Source organism: Labeo rohita, chromosome 19, assembly GCF_022985175.1.
Source record: "Labeo rohita strain BAU-BD-2019 chromosome 19, IGBB_LRoh.1.0, whole genome shotgun sequence".
Taxonomy (NCBI): domain Eukaryota; kingdom Metazoa; phylum Chordata; class Actinopteri; order Cypriniformes; family Cyprinidae; genus Labeo; species Labeo rohita.
The window spans coordinates 32592798-32612465 of record NC_066887.1 but is presented as its reverse complement, the minus strand read 5'-3'; the positions used below and the strand labels follow the sequence as shown (position 1 = coordinate 32612465).

General features: G+C 32.2%; 1 protein-coding gene across 2 annotated transcripts in view; it reads right to left on the bottom strand.

The window, feature by feature from the left end:
* dennd3a (DENN/MADD domain containing 3a) overlaps positions 1-19668 on the bottom strand; it is a 36290-nt gene that overhangs the window by 14478 nt on the left and 2144 nt on the right. Inside the window, exons 2-17 of one of the 2 annotated variants that reach the window (XM_051137259.1) lie at positions 18730-18937; positions 16869-17151; positions 16675-16790; positions 15978-16108; positions 15788-15899; positions 15568-15687; positions 13949-14167; positions 13654-13769; positions 12652-12807; positions 11409-11505; positions 11225-11328; positions 8230-8411; positions 6876-7406; positions 3399-3443; positions 1103-1362; positions 851-1021 (exon numbers count right to left, since the gene is read on the bottom strand). In XM_051137259.1, the coding sequence (XP_050993216.1) occupies positions 851-1021; positions 1103-1362; positions 3399-3443; positions 6876-7406; positions 8230-8411; positions 11225-11328; positions 11409-11505; positions 12652-12807; positions 13654-13769; positions 13949-14167; positions 15568-15687; positions 15788-15899; positions 15978-16108; positions 16675-16790; positions 16869-17151; positions 18730-18813 (2727 nt within the window). In that variant the 5' untranslated portion in view covers positions 18814-18937. The remainder of the gene's footprint in view (positions 1-850; positions 1022-1102; positions 1363-3398; positions 3444-6875; positions 7407-8229; positions 8412-11224; positions 11329-11408; positions 11506-12651; positions 12808-13653; positions 13770-13948; positions 14168-15567; positions 15688-15787; positions 15900-15977; positions 16109-16674; positions 16791-16868; positions 17152-18729; positions 18938-19668) is intronic. The other variant, XM_051137260.1, reaches the window with a different exon arrangement.

Here is a 19668-nt window from a genome sequence, read left to right as displayed (position 1 = left end):
ATTAATATATTTTCAAATATTTCTCTATTTATTCCAATAATTCAAGATGTATTAGCACTGTATCTTAGGGTAAAATAAAATTATTATTAATATATTTTTTAAACATTTCTTTATTTATTCCAGATCTTTCAGGTCACCCTGCAATTTTCCACCAAAATAAAAGGTCAAAGGTTTAACAGTGTAAAGAATTTAAACATATTAGTATTTTAACTTATAATGTAAAACAGATGAATTATTAATATACTTATCAAATACTTCTCTTTAAATTAATATGTTAAAATAATAAAAATAAATAAACTATGTTTAGTACACTTCACAACCTACAGTACTAAAAGTGCTTTTTATAATCACTGCAAGATAAAATCATAACTGAAAATAAAATTTGATTTGACTAACATCGACAGCAACCATAAATGTAATAAATAATGTGCGTTTAGCCAGAACAAACTAAAAGAATAACAATTATTTTGTCTTTATTTTTTATAATTACAGTTAAAATAATAACAATAACAACAATTAACAATAGTTTAAAAGCAATATAGAATGTTAAAAATAATAATAAATAAAATAATAACATAATAATAATTTTTCTGCAGCAGCAACGTGAGATATTTTCTTATGGCATGAAATGGGAGTCGCAATATGACTAAATAATCATAACAGGCCTATCATTTTTTGCTCTGATCATCCACTGAAAATAAATAGTTTTAAAATAAAAACAAATACTAAAATTATTTACTAAAAAAGATGAAATATTATATTTGTCATGTGACAATTAACCGAGAACAGTGAATATGCGAATGTGTTTTTAAATTATTGAAATATTAACTTTATAATGCAGTCATCAAACCTTATGATTGTCTGCCATCTTCTTCCCGGCCCACAACTCTTTGATCATCAGGTGCCAAAGGTCACACTCCGACTTCAAATTGGCCTCGAACATCTCCTTCCTGAGGGACGTTTTGATCTTCAGCGTCGGGATCCTCAGCAGAAGGAAAGGAGCAGACGATATCTTCACATCCTGGATGAGAACAAAAAAGTCTTTTATGATTACAGTTCAGGCGGAAACAATTAAACCTGGTTCGATGCGGGCGACCCTCACCTCAATATCTCTGAATTTAGTAATCTCGACGTATCCAGGCCGGCCCTCCGTTAGTAGGAAGAGCCTGCGCTGAGTCATGGCGATCTTTCCCACGCCGTGGTTGGTCTTCACGGATGACGAGACCTTGTAGACACATTCGTCATTCTCCAGGTGCTCCAGCACGATGACCGGGAGGTCCACGTCCTGAGCTGCCGCTTCGGTCTCCTTCCAGAAGTTGTAGAAGAAGCAGAAGGTCTCTGGATCCACCTGCTTCTGCTGACCTACATGGAGGAGATATCGCAAACTTGAACGTTTTACTGTAGATCATGGGTTTTTCAGTCTTTTAGATGCAACTCAAATACTAAGTAAAAAGCAGCTATATATTTTCATGTATAAAAAAATAATTTAATATGTTATATTTAATGTAATATTTATTACATAATTTGAATATGTGTTAAATATTATTTGGAAAATATTTAGTTTAAAATTATATTATATTATATTATATTAATTTTTACCCATGCACTAGTACTGTACTATTAGATGTATTATTTATTTAAATCTATTTTTATTACACATGTATTTACATGTATACAGTCTATTTTCATTTATTTAGTTTAATCTTATTTTTATTATTTATTTATTTGTTATTTCCTTTAAACTTCGGTTGTTTGAATAATAGTCTTAATAAAACTGGAATAATAAATAAAGAATAATAAAACTATTTCAATCTAGTTTTATGCATTTAATATTTTTAATTTTATTTCACTATTTAGTTTCTAACATTTTTACACTGTTTTCTATAAACTTTGACTGATTGATTATCTAATTTATTTATGCATTTATTTATATATTTGAATCTATTTTAATTATATATTTTAAACTATTATTTTTTTATTTAGTGTAATCTTAATTGTTATTTATCATGTTTACATGGTTCTCTCAATGTTCACTAATTGATCATCTAATTTCATTATTATGTATTTTTATTTATTTATTTATTTAGTTTAATCTTATTTTTATTATTTATTTATTTGACATTGTTTGAATAATAGTCTAATTAATTTTTTTATTTATTTGTACATATTTACACTGTTTTCTATAAACTTTGATTGATTGTCTAATTTATTTATGCATTTATTTATATATTTTAATTCATTTTATTTAGTTTAATCTTATTTTGATTTATTTTTGATTGATTGGTAATTTAATCATATATGTATCTATTGTAATTTATTTTTTATTTATTAGTTTATATTTAGAAAAAAAATAATAAAAATAAATATTTTATTTTATTTAAAACATAAAACTATAAAATTATAAATCGTATTATTTTAGTTTAATAATTGTACTTTTTATTATTTATTTATACATTTTTACACTACTTTTTTCTGTAAACTTTGATTTTAATGGGTAGGAAAATTAAGTTTTAAAGAGTCATCATTTTTTCATCATATACTGTCATTTACTCTCATGTTCCAAACTTGTATGATTTTCTTTTTCCATGTAACACAAATGCACAAATATAGCAACAGAGAAAGGGGACAAAAGTGGAAAAATAAAATAAAATCAGTCACATGACTCATGCACGATATTGTACATACTGCACGTCTTCTTTAGTCATATGATCCTTTTATGAGGAACAGACGCAAATGTAATCATTGTATGCTAATGATATATTTAAATACAAGCTGGACATTATATGAACAAAATGTTTCATTTACATCACACAAAACAAGAAACATCATGTAGTCTGAGAACATGAGGATGAGTAAATGATGACAAAAGTTATTGTAGATCTTGTGACATTTGAGATAAAGGAGCTTTCTTTACTTTATGGCTCCAAGCAATAAAGCGATATGGTAAATTCCAGTGAGATATATACATAAACACCATACAATACAGCAAAATATGTCCTTAGAACCTGAATGTTCATTTAAGCATTCTTCAAATGTTTTTAAATAAAAGCATGAGTATGAGTGTATGAATAAGAAATGCATTTGACACACATGACAGACACAAACCTGTTCTACTAATACCATCCAGGAACTGATGCGTCACAGAGCTTTAAATGTTACGTGACTTTGAACAGGCAGGAAATGATTAACCAGCATTGCGCTACTCGAGCAAGTAAACAGAGGAGAACAGCTAGAGGTTAAACACAAACTGGGTTAGAGACGGCAGCTCTGAATGCGGCCTACCTGAAGAACATTCCTTCACACGCACACACACTCATGCACATGCAGGTACGGAATCACACATGTGCCATCAAGCCGTGATGCTGTTAGTACTGATGGCACATGCACTCTACGCTTACCCTCCAGCTCAAGGTAAAATACAGACTGGGAGGTGGAATCCACACCTGACAAACCAAAGCCATTTTTACCAAAAACACTAGTGATGCACAGAACACCAGCTATCATATTGCTATCAGCCAATATTTATATTAGCATATTTCAGTTACTTTTATCTTAACTGGGACAATATTGGAAGTAGATATTATCAGTATATTTTTACTCTGTATTATATATTCCAACAGTACATTTTATACAACAGAGTTAAAAATATCTACCCATGCACCCATCATCTATACATCTATCTATCTATCCTTCCATCTATCATCTACTTTTCTATCTACCCATCCATCCATCATCTACCTGTCCATCCATTCATCCCTCCATCCATCATCTACCTGCCTATCTATCTACCTACCCATCCCTCCATCATCTCATTGTGTATTGTCTATCACTGTCTCATCTATCCATCCATCGATCTATCCATCCATCATCTACTTGTCTATCTATCCATCCATCATCTACTTGTCTATCTATCCATCCATCATCTACCTGCCTATCTACCCATCCATCCATCTATCATCTACCTGTCTATCTACCCATCCATCCATCATCTACTTGTCTATCTACCCATCCATCATCCATCCATCATATACTTGTCTATCTATCTATCATCCATCATCTACCTGCCTATCTACTCATCCATCCATCATCTACCTGCCTATCTACCCATTCATCCATCCATCATCTACCTGTCTATCTAGTTACCCATCCAACTATCATCTACTTGTCTATCTACCCATCCATCATATACTTGTCTATCTATCTATCCATCCATCATCTACTTGTCTATCTATCCATCCATCATCTACTTGTCTATCTATCCATCCATCATCTACTTGTCTATCTATCCATCCATCATCTACCTGCCTATCTACCCATTCATCCATCTATCATCTACCTGTCTATCTACCATCCATCCATCATCTACTTGTCTATCTACCCATCCATCCATCATCCATCCATCATATACTTGTCTATCTATCTATCATCCATCATCTACCTGCCTATCTACCCATCCATCCATCATCTACCTGCCTATCTACCCATTCATCCATCCATCATCTACCTGTCTATCTAGTTACCCATCCAACTATCATCTACTTGTCTATCTACCCATCCATCATATACTTGTCTATCTATCTATCCATCCATCATCTACTTGTCTATCTATCCATCCATCCATCATCTACCTGCCTATCTACCCATTCATCCATCCATCATCTACCTGTCTATCTAGTTACCCATCCAACTATCATCTACTTGTCTATCTATCCATCCATCATCTACCTCTCTATCTACCCATCCATCCATCATATACTTGTCTATCTATCTATCCATCATCTACCTGCCTATCTACCCATCCATCCATCATCTACCTGCCTATCTACCCATTCATCCATTCATCATCTACCTGTCTATCTAGTTACCCATCCAACTATCATCTACCTGTCTATCTACCCATCCATCCATCATCTACCTGTCTATCTACCCATCCATCCATCATATACTTGTCTATCTATCCATCCATCATCTACCTGCCTATCTACCCATTCATCCATCCATCATCTACCTGTCTATCTAGTTACCCATCCAACTATCATCTACTTGTCTATCTATCCATCCATCATCTACCTCTCTATCTACCATCCATCCATCATATACTTGTCTATCTATCTATCCATCCATCATCTACCTGTCTATCTACCCATCCATCCATCATCTACTTGTCTATCTACCCATCCATCCATCATATACTTGTCTATCTATCCATCCATCATCTACCTGCCTATCTACCCATCCATCCATCATCTACCTGCCTATCTACCCATTCATCCATCCATCATCTACCTGTCTATCTAGTTACCCATCCAACTATCATCTACTTGTCTATCTATCCATCCATCATCTACCTCTCTATCTACCCATCCATCCATCATATACTTGTCTATCTATCTATCCATCCATCATCCTCCTGTCTATCTACCCATAAATCCATCATCTACTTGTCTATCTACCCATCCATCCATCCATCATATACTTGTCTATCTATCCATCCATCATCTACCTGCCTATCTACCCATCCATCCATCATCTACCTGCCTATCTACCCATTCATCCATCCATCATCTACCTGTCTATCTAGTTACCCATCCAACTATCATCTACTTGTCTATCTATCCATCCATCATCTACCTCTCTATCTACCCATCCATCATCCATCATCTACCTGCCTATCTACCCATCCCTCCATCCATCATCTACCTGCCTATCTACCCATCCATCCACCCATCCATCCATCATCTACCCATCCATCCACCCATCCATCATCTACCTGTCCATCCATCCATCCACCATCTACCTGTCTATCCATCCATCCACCATCTACCTGTCTATCTACCCATCCATCATCCATCATCTACCTGCCTATCTACCCATCCCTCCATCATCTACTTGCCTATCTACCCATCCATCCATCATCTACCCATCCATCCACCCATCCATCCATCATCTACCTGTCCATCCATCCATCCACCATCTACCTGTCTATCTACCCATCCATCATCCATCCATAATCTACTTGTCTATCTATCCATCCATCCATCCACCATCTACCTGTCTATCTACCCATCATCCATCCATAATCTACTTGTCTATCTACCATCCATCCATCATCTACCTGTCTATCCGTCTACCTATCCATCCATCCATCCATAATCTACCAATCCAATCCAATCCAATCATCTACTGCCTATCTACCCATCCATTCATCATCTACCTCTCTATCCGTCCATCCATCATCTACCTGCCTATCTAACCATCCATTCATCATCTACCTCTCTATCCGTCCATCCATCATCTACCTGCCTATCTAACCAGCCATTCATCATCTACAGTACCTGTCCATCCATCCATCCATCCATCCATCCATCCATCTATCTATCCATCTATTCATCTGTCTATCTATCCATCCATCCATCATTTACCTATCTATCCATCCATCCATCCATCAGCGACCCATACATCATCTACTTATTTATCTATCTAGTTGATGGTCAATTTGTGTTACATTTTGACTGACTTGTTCCACTTTAGGAGTCATTTCTAGCGAGAAATTAGTATTGTAGTAATGAAATATGAGCTGAGTTATCACCAAAGCTCCCTCTGCTTGTTTTAGATCATTAAAGCATTATGCAGTCTCAAAAGTCTGTCTGAAATCAGTTTGTCAGGTACCTTCATACACAAACACTGCCTGTAAATTCATTTTCTGAAACGGCAACAAGTCAGCAGCCTAAGCTTTCGAACGCAGGCTTAGATTGCAAGAACAGGTAAGTTTGCCAGATTTGATCTCTGTCAGTTTTCCTAGCCAATTAGTTTACTTGTCAGTTTGGCTCAATCATACAACAGCTCTATGCTAATTGGTCAAGCTTTGTACCCACCCACAGTGAACGCTTCAAACAGCCGCTTGATGGTGCCCTGATCCTTCACGATGCCCGATTCCTGAACGCACCGCACAAAGTCCTCCATGTGCAAGTGCTTCTTTGGCAGTTCAAATCTCTTCACCGCCCCGCCACCCACTGCTTGCGCCTGCTCCCATTCATTCTCTCTTTTCACCCGGCTAATCAGACGCTTCAAATCGGGGCGTTGCTCAGCCATCCTCCTCTCCTCCACCTGCAGAGACTCGACCAGCGCGTTCAGCAACTCAGCAGGAAAGATGTCCATGTCTGTCTTATATAAGCTCTGGAAGTCTCCGAGGGCATCAACGCGTTTTCCGGCAACAGAGCTCACCAGTCCCCGCAGGTAATAGTATCGGGCCAGGAGGGCGGAGTCATCTGGGGTTGCCGTGCTGATGGCTTTGCTCAAAAGGCCAATGAGATCATTGTAGTAACTTTGAACGTATTGGTAGGAGAGCGGAGGAGGGAATTCTGGGAGTTTAAAGGTTTTGATTGACCTTGAGGGACTCCAGGAACCTAAAATAGGAGATAAGTTACACGCACTATGAGTTTGCCCTAAGTTTTATAGATGACACAAAATCAAAATTGTTTATATTTACTTTCTTTCTTAAATCCAAATGAGTTTTATAGCTTTTAGTCCATGTCTATATGTTAATGTACACCTGAAGGTTGACAAAATAAACAGAGCAGTAAAACATGTCTCTTCCAGGAAAATAAACCAAAAATATTGATGCCATTGATGCTAAGTGCATATGTGCAAAAAAATCTCAGCAGACCTCCAAGGGCGCAGACTTAATACAAATATTATTATTAAGAATATTAATCATTTTAATATCAACAAATATATAATATTAATTTTAATTATTTAAAGTAATTAAAATGCTAAAAAAACCCTAACATCCTAAACATTAAATAATTTTTCCTCTTAATAACTATTGTTTTATTGAAGAACATACAGTTCTTGAATCACAAAATCTGTGTGTTTGCAGATATAATAGTTACAATAAAGTTATAGTCAATATTATATATCACATAATATTGTGTTAAACATTGGGGAATCTTCAAATGAATATTATTAATAATATTCATATTTAATAAATAATAAAAATAATTAAAGATTGTTTTATACTTTGTTTTTTTATACTTTACATTGTTTTTATATTTGAATTGCTAGTAACTAACAATACAAACACATATAAACCATAATGATGTATCTTAAAAAAAGAGACATGTCCTTCAATATCTATGGCTCAAATTCATGTTTCAATTAAACAAATATGACAATAAAGACTTGTTTAAAAATATGAGTGTTGTTAAAAGTTTAACCAAGTCTCCTCACTGCTCTGTAAAGGCATGATCCTCAATGACGTCTGTCGGACCGGGAAGGTGAGCAGTCGGGGGTCGGCCAAGTTTGGCATACTGATCCCCAGCCTGCTGTTCATGCCGTTCTCTGGTCTGACGTACTTACGGTTGATCTCCTCCATTGTGGGTCTACGAGGAGACTCTGTCATGGCTTTCATCCTGAGCAAAAGGGATGGAGATTTAATGTCAGATGATGATTTCAACACTCAAACTAAATCATAAAGGGGACATATTATGAAAATCAGACTTTTTCTGTGTTCAAGTGCAATAAACAGGTCCCTGGTGAATCTACCAACCCAGATAATGCTGAAAAAGTACAACCCAGTAACTTTGTTTTGGTAAGCCTTTCTCTGCAAGCTCAGATTTTGCTTCCCTAGTAACGTAGGAAAGGGATCTTATTATGATATTACCACCCCTTAATCTGCATGTTTCCACCCAGGGCATCGCCATTTTGTTTTCGCAAGTGACAACAGTGTACCAGTTCTAATGCTATGGCAAACATTTGAGCAAATCATGCTAACTATTCTGTCTTTGGCTGCACTGATTAACATTATTTAGAGTCACAGCCTCAGAGGAGACGAGAGAGCAGTGGATTTATTGATTTATTTACTGTATATTACACAGCTGCCACACAGATCTAATATAAACATGTGATTTATTTCCCAGCTGTTTACTTTCACAGACATAACCGACTGTTTTTGTAACTCCTGTGTGTTTTTAACACAAACTTAATTTGTGTGTATTTGACAGTTTAAGCGCAATAAGACACGAAAGAGAGCTTAGTTTAGTACTCGCATGATTTCGGCACAATAGATATGATGATCAAAACCAAACTGATGTTTTTTGGCAGAGTATCTGAGTTAGGAGCTGTTAAGGTACAGCTCTATTCTGGAAAAGGGGGCGGGGAGCAGCAGCTAATTTGCATTTAAAGAGACAGACAAAAAACTTTGTGTTTCTGCTTTCACTCAAAATAGGCATTTTCAAAATGATATAATAAATCATCTGCGGGGTATTTTGAGCTGAAACTTCACAGACAGATTCTGGGGACATTGGAGACTTATATTATCTACTGTAAAAAGGGGAATAACTGATTACCTTTGAAATACTTATAATCAAACTACACTTTTTACTGTTGACATGATTACATGTTATACCCACAATAGCAATAAATTATTCAGAAATTATTGATTCTCCCTAATTCTTTTTTTCCATCTTTTGAAGTTTTCTTTCTAAAAAAGCCTACCGCTTACATACACTCAGAAAGTCTTACAGTTTTGTGGATATTCACACAAAAAACAGTCACTAGTCAGGTGGCTATAATTACACAGAAAACTGGAGGCCATGCAGCATTTGACCACTGGATTTACAAAATTATACCAGTTCTAAGGAAGTGTTTTCTTCAACATTTCAACACTGCATCAACTACTGATGAACACTAATTTATTTTTACTTGAATTATCACTCAGTGGTTATTTAACAATGTAGTACTACGTCTTTAGACGGCTTTTTCATTTCAAACACATTAAAATGCACACATAAAGTAAAAAAAAAAACACATTTCACAAAATCAGCACTCGTGTCATATTGCTCTTGCTGTTATTGTGTGATATGTGATATATATAAAATATATGAGACAAACCACATAAAGGGGCTTTTTTTAACCAATATCTTGAATTTTAGGGCATAACTGCATTTATGGAGTTATCACATTATTTTTTCATAAGTAATTAACGCTTTAAACTGACAGCACACATTTTTATGTCAGTATAGTACAAGATTATCCTATTTAAAAAAGTTAGTTCAAAAGTAATCTAAGAGTAATCGAAAAGTAGTAGTATGATTACATTAACTAAAATGTGTAATGTAATGGATTACTTTACAACTACAATTTTTGTCATGTCATTTGAAATCAGTACCGGATTACAATTAGTAAATAATCTACCCAGCTCTGCTCCTCAAGTAGAAGCAGAAATGAATGGGAACAAGTTAACAGTAAATACACTTATGGAAGCAAAAGTAAAACACAGGCTGCTGTGACACTTACCAAACCTGTTCAGTAACATACAAGCTAATGCTATTATCAGCTAAAAAAAACAAAACAAAAAAAAACACTGCTTACTTTTCCTTGGTATCTGTTACCAGAAAGAGACGAGTCAAAAGTATCTGTAGTAACTATGCAGTATAAACTGAAAAATCATTATAAAAGATCATACTGTATGTTTAGGTCCACTGTGTCTAACACATGTGAGATGTTTTCACCGTTCACACAGGTATGTAGGTTTGCTGTGGTGTTAAATATAGTTTTTAACTTCCCCTTTCTTCAATAGAGATATATTCACATATTCCTGCCTCAATTCTCAGTGCCGGACAGAGAGGGAAAAAGACAATAATAATGCTTTTTGTTTCCTGCGATGACTACTTGTTTCCTGTATTTGTTTGACACCTATTTCTGTCCTCTGTCTCTGCTCAACAATGAGCCCTGATAAGTCTATTAGGCTGCATTTACACTGTGAGGCCTAATGCACAGATCTTGAATACATAGTCACATTCCTGATTACTAGCTTTTTAGCACGTACATCCCTTATGCATGATCAGCTAAAAAGTAAACAGTTACTTTCACATGATATCTTGAGGATACCAGGAAGACATGTGATGTAACTGTCCATCCGTGTTTACATTGCCAAACTCAGCAGACAGACATTACATTAGTGCTGCATCCATCTAGAGGTAAGTCATACCTGCATCTCAAAAAGAGGAATTAGACATTTACACCTCAGATATCAAATTTTATGTTTGTGCAATTCAGGCAAGGTCAGTTGTTTGACCTGCTTTCTTGATTGTTTTTACTGTAAATGCATTTCATTTATATGCACTGACTCGATAATGTATGTAAACGGTAAAAATAAGACAAAATTCCTTCAATGAACAGAAACCGGACATGAAGGAGTCCATTACTGTTGACTTTTATTTACCTGCGAGTCTCTGAGCGGATGTTCAGCTGCATGCGAGTAAAAGCGTCATTCTTTTTGTTCAACCGCTCCCGTAGAAATGAGTGGAATATATGAGTGTCTAAAACCTGCAAACACACACATGCATGAGTTAGTGAGTATGGTAGAGAAACACATGCTGAGTGTTTAACTGAATGCAAGTATTTACCTTCTTGTAGAATGCAAGATCGTCCGTCTCTTTGTACCTGAAGAACTCCTCGCTGTTGAAAACACGATGCTCATAGTTCAGGAAGTCGCAAACTTCACTACAGAGAGCAGAAAAAAAAGCATGTGGATTTCAGATCAATCACAGAACAAAAAAGTACAACATTGTGTTCAGATTTCAGCAGGAGAAACTGCAGGATGCTTGTTTTAAAGAATAAAATAAAAATATAATATAATATAATATAATATAGTATTCCAAATAGGGATTTACCTATTTATTTTTATTATTATTTCTATTATTTTGCAAAACATTTCTCTTTTTTTTTTTTTGTTTGGGGGTTATAGTATTTATTAATATTAATATCTTGTGTTTTACAATATAATATAATTAATATAATATAATATAATATAATAAAAAAAAATCCAATTACAGATACTGTCATTAGGTTCTTATTACAGCAATACAGTTGTGTTTTTTCCCCCACTGCAACAAACAATAAAATCTTCTCGATTTAAATGTTTTTCCCCCTAAAAAACACAAATGCAAAACTGCTTTTTTGCATTTGTGTTTTTTAGGGAAATATAATATATATTATATATAGGGGAATATAATATAATATTCCAATTATGGTTATTGTTATTAGATTCTTAATACAGTAATATAGTTGTTTGTTTGTTTGTTTTTCTTTTTTTGCAAAACATTGCTTTTTGCAGTTGTGACTTTTTAGAAAAAAAACATTTAAATGGAGAAGATTTTATTGTTTGTTATTTCAGTGTTATTTTAGTATTATTTATATACTAAAATGTATGAATTTATGCATATTAATATCTTTTATTTTTTTATTTTGGCTTTGGTTTCAGTTCTCAGTTTTGGTTTTAGTCATTTTATTTTTTGGTGCTTTTGTCATTTTATTTATTTTATTAGTTCTACTTAGCTTTAATTTATTTTTATTAATGCTTTAGTACTAGTAATTTTAATCATTTAAGTTAAATGTATTTTAACTTTTCCATGTAAAAATAAAAAAAAAATAATTCTTTGTTTTTTCATTTAGTTTTTCATCTAATATTTATATTTCATGTTATTTCAGCCTTATTTAGCTTGGAATAACAACACATTTTTTAAAAAAATGTAAAAAAAGGTAAAAACATGCAAAACATAATTAAGACTGTGCCAATTCACAAAGCAAATAATATAATGACAAAAAAACATCCTATAATATGAGCTCTCGTTATGCTGAGCTCCAGACCTGAAGATGTTGACGATGAGCTCCATGGTGATGTTGAGGATGACGGTGTTGACTTTGTGCTGCCACTGTCTCCTGTGAGCGCGCAGCTCGTTGATGTCAGTGTGGCTGCTGGTGCAACACACATCCAGATCATAGTGAAGCTGAAGCCCTTTTGCTCTGCAGAAACACACACAAAACACACTCAAACGCCGCAGCAGCGCATTCACACGACAGCCTGAAACTGAACTGAAAACACACGATCTGAGCCCTGCACCTGCGTGTTTATGTTTTGGATGACTCTATTTATTAGGAGTAATTATGTTCATTATTTGCAATTATCTTAATTCTGTCTCCAGGCTCCTTTGAGTTTGATGCTTTCTACACAGCAGGATCATGATTAACAGTGAGCGTAAAATCCAGTGAATCACCTCAAAATAAAAACAAGCGATGCCATGTTGTGATGAAGTACAAAAACAACCTGTCAGTGTCCAAGTCAAGGTGAAGTGTGTCATATTTATAATGTTAAAATGTTAAAATACCGTCTTCTATTACAGATTAATGCTAAAGGATGCATTACATTAACTGAAAGTGACAGTAAAGCCATTTATAATTTTTCAAATGACTTTAATTTCAAATGAGTGCTGTTCTTTTAAGCTTTCTATTCATCAAAAAACCCTGAAAAACACAATGCAACACAGTTTCCACAAAAATATTGTGCAGCACAACTGTTTTCAACACTGATAATAATCAGAAATGTTTCTTGAGCAGCAAATCAGCTTATCGGTATGATTTCTGAAGGATCGTGTGACGCTGAAGACTGTAAAAAAAACTGTTAAAATTCAGCTTTGCATCACAGAAATAAATTATATTTTACAATGTATTCACATGGAACAGACTTACTTCAAATTAAAATAATATTTCACAATATTACTATATTTACTGTGTTTTTAATTAAATAAATGCAGCCCTGGTGAGCAGAAGAGATTCACCAGGATAAAGAAATAGTAATACTGAGTCTCTTACCGAAATATAAAACAATCGCTGGCTGTCAGTGGCATATCTGGAAGATCAAGTCTGTTTGAACTTGAAGACGACACTGTTCCTTGATCAATGTCTATAAGAACCAGATCACCCAACTCCTGTCAAAAGACAAAGGAAGCTGTCATCAACTGAGTCATTGGAAGTCTGGCCTATTTTGCATATTGTGCAGTATAATTGACTTAAATGTCACAATCATTATTTCTAAGCTGAATAAAAACATCTATTAAGGGTTTACACTATGCAATCAAACCAAGCATGATATGAAGCTGGTGCATACCTCTGCGACCTCCTTGAAGCAAGACGTGTGGCAGCCCATCAGGAAGGCCGTGGGTGCCATGATAAAGTCCAGCATTTGGCGAGACAGGACGGGTACGAACGGATGCTGCCAGCGCAGCGGGTGAATGAAGATCATGAAGCATTCTGCGACTAGCGTGAGTTTGGCCCAGTCAGTGGACAGAAACACCACTCTCTGCTCCATCAGGATACTGCTGATGATCTGGGGGGGAACAAAACCATCAAGAACTTTGAGTTTGTTTGAAATTTATATTACATATTTCAAGTGCTGAACACATAAACAACCAATGTCCTGTAAAAAGAAAAGTGTAAGTTTGATCCAAGTTAAACTGGTTTATACTGGTTTGGTGCCAGTCTAGGCACAAAATGCTTGTCTGTAAGTCCCAGTGTCATTTTAGCATTAATAGACTAGAGTTAATTTAATGTTTCATTTTTAATAATTGTAATAATTTTTAATAATACTTCAGAATAAACTTAATTTATTTCAGTTAGTAGCCAATGCAACATTTAAAAATTTCTTTTTGTTTAGTTTAAGTTTTTCATCTTTTATTTTTTTATTTTCAACTTTATTATTTTTATAATTTTTTAAATATTTCTTTTTAGCTTTAGCTATATTAGCGTGTTATTTCAGTTCTAGTAATTTTAGTCCTCCAACTTATTTTATTTCGGTTAGTTGCCAAATCAACATAAATATTTATATTATAATATATATAGAAATATTTATATATTTTTTACATTTGAGAATTAGTTTTATGTACTTTTGTCTTTTTTTTTTATTTTATTTAAAAAAATGTTAATATATTTATGTATATATATTACAATTAATTTAATTCAATTTTAGTAATTTTAGTTCTTCAAATATATATATATATATATATATATAGATAGATAGATAGATAGATAGATACATAAATACATATATATTTTATTTATATAAACACATACATATATAAATATTTACATTTATTTTGAATATTGAATATTTAATATTTAATATTGAATATTTAAAATTATTCTATTTTAGTAATTTTAGTTCTTCAATTTATATATACATACATACATATATATAAAATAAATACATAAAAATACATTCATTCTTTAACAAATTTTTTTTTATATATATATAGAGAGAGATAGATAGATAGATACATACAAATTTTAATTTATTTAATTCAATTTTAGCTCTTCAACTTCGAAAAAAAATATATAGATAGATAGATGTAATTAATTTAATTTATTTCAATTATAGTGATTCAACTTAAACTCATTTTATTTCAGTTAGTTGCAAAGTCCATATTTCTCAGTTTCATTTAGTTTTTTTTATTTAATTTTTACATTTTATTTAATATATTAGTAAATGTGTTTTTACCAATTTTATTAGTTTTGAAGGGGTTTATTTTAATCTTTGATTTATTTTATTTCAGTTTTAGTAATTTTAGCACTTCAACTTATCTCAGCAAGTTGACGTTCTTTATCTAATATTTATATTTTATTTTATTTCAGCTTTATTTCAATGAAAACAAATGTTTTTAATAGTTTTAGTTAACAATAGTAACCCTGGTAAGTTAAGGTATATACTGTAAGTGATATAAAGCTCCTGACCTGCAGGATGTGTTTGGGTTTGAAACACAGAAACGGCAGGTGAAGATCGAGGTCCATGACGGGCCGATCCGCATCCAGTCTGGAGGGAAGTTCAATCTGAAAGGGTCTTAGATTGAACACCTAGAGAAACATCCACAAAAAAACAACAATGAAGTAGGTGACCTAAAACAGCTTGCACAGGTCAAATAACAACATTTAACTAAACATTGATGATGCTCACCACATGCAGCGGTCCAGGAGGCGGGATGGGCACCAGTGCCAGTTTGGCAGAAAATTCCTTCACCTGCTCTTCAAACTCACATATGCGGGACGTCTTCAGCTGGACCAGGAAACTATGACAGAAGAGAAACAAACCAATTACAACAAATACTTCATGTTACAGCTAAATAAACTTATGGAGTGGCTCTTACCTGGACAGACAGTCTCTGAGAGCGTTATAATATGCATATTTGGAGATAATACAGATGCTGTATGTGGTGAAAACACGCTGGACTTTGTTCAACCGATGACCGTTTTGATGAATCCCATTATCTTGATGGAACTATAAAAACATGAGAAATTAATTAGCAATTGCATTTTACAAGCTCTATATATGGGAATTTAATAATAAAAGTTTGTGGTCAGTAAGATTATTTTTTAATCATATTTTTAATCATAATTTTTTATTAATTATTAAATATAATGCATTATTTAACCATTAAATTGATCAAAGGTTTCAGTAAAGATATTTATAATGTTACAAAAGATTTTTATTTTAAATAAATGCTGTTCTTTTGAACTTTCAATTCATCAAATAATCATGAAAAATAAAACGTATCACAGTTTCACAAAAATATATGATACTGAAAATTCGGCTTTGATCACAGAAATAAATTACATTTAATAATATATTCACACAGAAAACTGTTATTTTAAATTATAATAATATTTCACATTTTTACTGTATTTTTAAACAAATAATTGCAGCTTTGGTGAGCAGAAGAGACTAAAACAACTGACCCCAAAGTTTGAATGGCAGTGTATGTTCTTGTGTTTTTTGTTTTTTTTTAAATCATAATTATTATAGTAGTATAAGTAATACTCTCAACTAATAATAAGACATCTCACATGAGCAGGTCTGCAATACTGAGCCACCACACCATGAGTCTGGTTCCCATACACATCCGTGAACACCAGGAAATGAAAATAGTCTTCTCTGCTTTCATTGGTTATTCTCAACCCATCTGTGCAATGACAAACCAGACACTGTCAGCATTACTGTTACATCCAGAATGGCAGATTGAGGCGTTTGCGAAGCTTACCTGGGAAGCAGAGCTGCGGCAGGGCTATGAGGTCAATGTTTTGCGGTACGCTGAGATCATCCGAGACAGCGACCACTGGTTTATTGCTTTGGACGGAATTGCTTATGGTGGAAACCGGTCGGTCTCTCTTCTTCTTAAAGGAGCGTCTTAGCTGGACTCTGCTGAAGGCTGGAGCGTGATCCTGTTTAGTGCCATTACTGGAACTCACCTTCGTCACAAACGGTGGAGCGTGAACCTGCAGTACCTCCGCCTCCACTAGAAATTCTTTGTCTTTACCAAGGAGCTGCGTCCAGACAAGATCAACACAGTCAACATTTTGCATGTATATAAATATATTTATTTGCAAAAACAACTTTTTTTTTAACTTTTTTTTTTTTTTTTTCAAAAATCATGTTTTTTTGTTATGTTAACATGTTTTTATTGTGTTTGATTGTGTTAGTTAGCTGTATTTTTAGTTTTTTTTTTTTTTTTTTTACTTTATATCGAAATAACCCAACTGCAGTTTGATTGAGATTAACTGGAATGCACAATGAAAAAACATGATTTTTGAAAGTTTTGAAAAATAAAAAAAGTTATCTGTTTTTGTGTATATATATATATATATATATATACACACACACACATATATATATACATACAATTTAATTACATTTTTTTAAATAAAAAAATAATTAAAAGATTACATTTTAATTTTATGTTAATAATGAATAATACAGTAATACAAACAATATAGATTTATATTTTTAGATTATTAATAATAATGACCCATTTTTAAATTAAAACTGTTTTAAATAAAAATTAATAATTATTATTAATAATCTAAAATATATATATATATAAAATATATTATATATTTCAATTAAATTTTATAATTATTATTAATAATCTGAAATAGAAATATACATTATTAATGTTACTTTATTGTTTATAGTATATTAAATACTATAGTAACAAATAGAATATTAATAGAATATTAATATAAACATTTTTAAAATACTAATAATAAAAACATTCATAGATCAACAGTCAACATTTTGCATATATATAAATGTAATATATATATATATATATATATATATATATATATATATATATATAGATAGATAGATAGATAGAGATATAACACATTTTAATAAGTGATAATAAATAATAATAAAAATATTACATTTTAATAAATTTATATTAATAATAAATAATACAGTAATATAAAAAATATATATTTATATTTGTGGATTATTAATAATAATTATTAAAAATAATAATAAATGTTGTTAATTAAAATGTGTAATTATTATTAATAATCAAAAAATATAAATATATATTAGGTTATGAATAATAATTATGGTAATAATATGAATAATAATTATCAATTAGATTTTTTTCTAATTAAAATTTATCATTATTATTATTAATTATCATTATTATTAATATTACTTTATTATTTATAGTATATTAAATAATATAATAATAAATGGATATAATATTAATAGAATATTAAGTTATATTATATAAATATTTTAAAAATACTAAGAATAAAACATTAATTTTTTTATTCATTTGACTATATTTTACGATTTTCATTTATATTATATATGTCATCCTGTAAAATATAATATATTAATCATAATATATCATACAGGGCGTTATTTTATTTTTTACATGAAATTTTAATAATTATTATGAACTGTATATATAATTATATCTGTTTAAAATATATACATATTTACTTTTATTAAAAAGTTTTCAGTTTTTTATTATCATAATAATTATTAATAATATTTAAAAAATGTTATCATAGTTTTTTTGCTCAACAATTCGCACAGAATGAATACTGAAATGAACTGAAATGAGTTTGTCTCACCAGGCCTACATCTTTCAGACGTTCGTTTGACACTCCGAGCACAACACACGCCTCCAACAGACCAGACGGGACTTTTTCCGCCATCAGAACTGGTTCTGTTGAGCTTTGGCCGTTGATGGTCTTCCAGTCACTCACATATAGTAGTCTTCAGCAAAGTCTTCAGTCTTCAGTCTTCAGTCTCATTGTGGTTCTTCAGCTTCCTCTAGGTCTGTTGAAATAGTTCCCAAGACTTCAGTTTATGATACACCAGACATTTTTAATAGTACTTACTGTAAAAGCAAGCCGTATTACTATTGCTCATGGTTAGTAATGTGACCAGAATATCACAGTGACTACAAACCACCTATTAATATTGTGTAAGAAGCAGCTATTGCATTTATGCAGCTATAAGGATAATATTTAAAGACACACATATACGAAAAGGGAAGTTTGCGCAGTATGTGGTACAAAAACTATGCAACACACAAAACCATCACTATGTAAGAGGAATAATGTGAGAAAATGCTTATATTTCACAATCAAAAACTTTTGAGTTAACAATCCAGCGTCTCCCATCTGAGTCAATGGATGAAGTGGCTGAATTACGTGTCATCATAGATTAATGTGTCATCATTCACAAAACTTGTAAACGATGTCATATCTTAAAGAAAAAACAGGCTTTCCAAGAAAAAAGCCATCAGCTGCAAATATTTCCTCTTATTTATAAAATATATGCTCTAGAAAACAGGTTTTCAAAATAGAGATTGTGTTAAGGTTTAGAGAAAAATGTAAATTTAATATAATAATATAAACATAAATAAATATTACATCTAACAGAACAGTACACTATTAATAAAACAATATATATATTTTTAAATGTTTCATATTTTTGTCACTTACACGTTTTTGGGTTTTTGTCTATATAGTTTTTATAATTTTTTTATTTAATTTAATAAAATT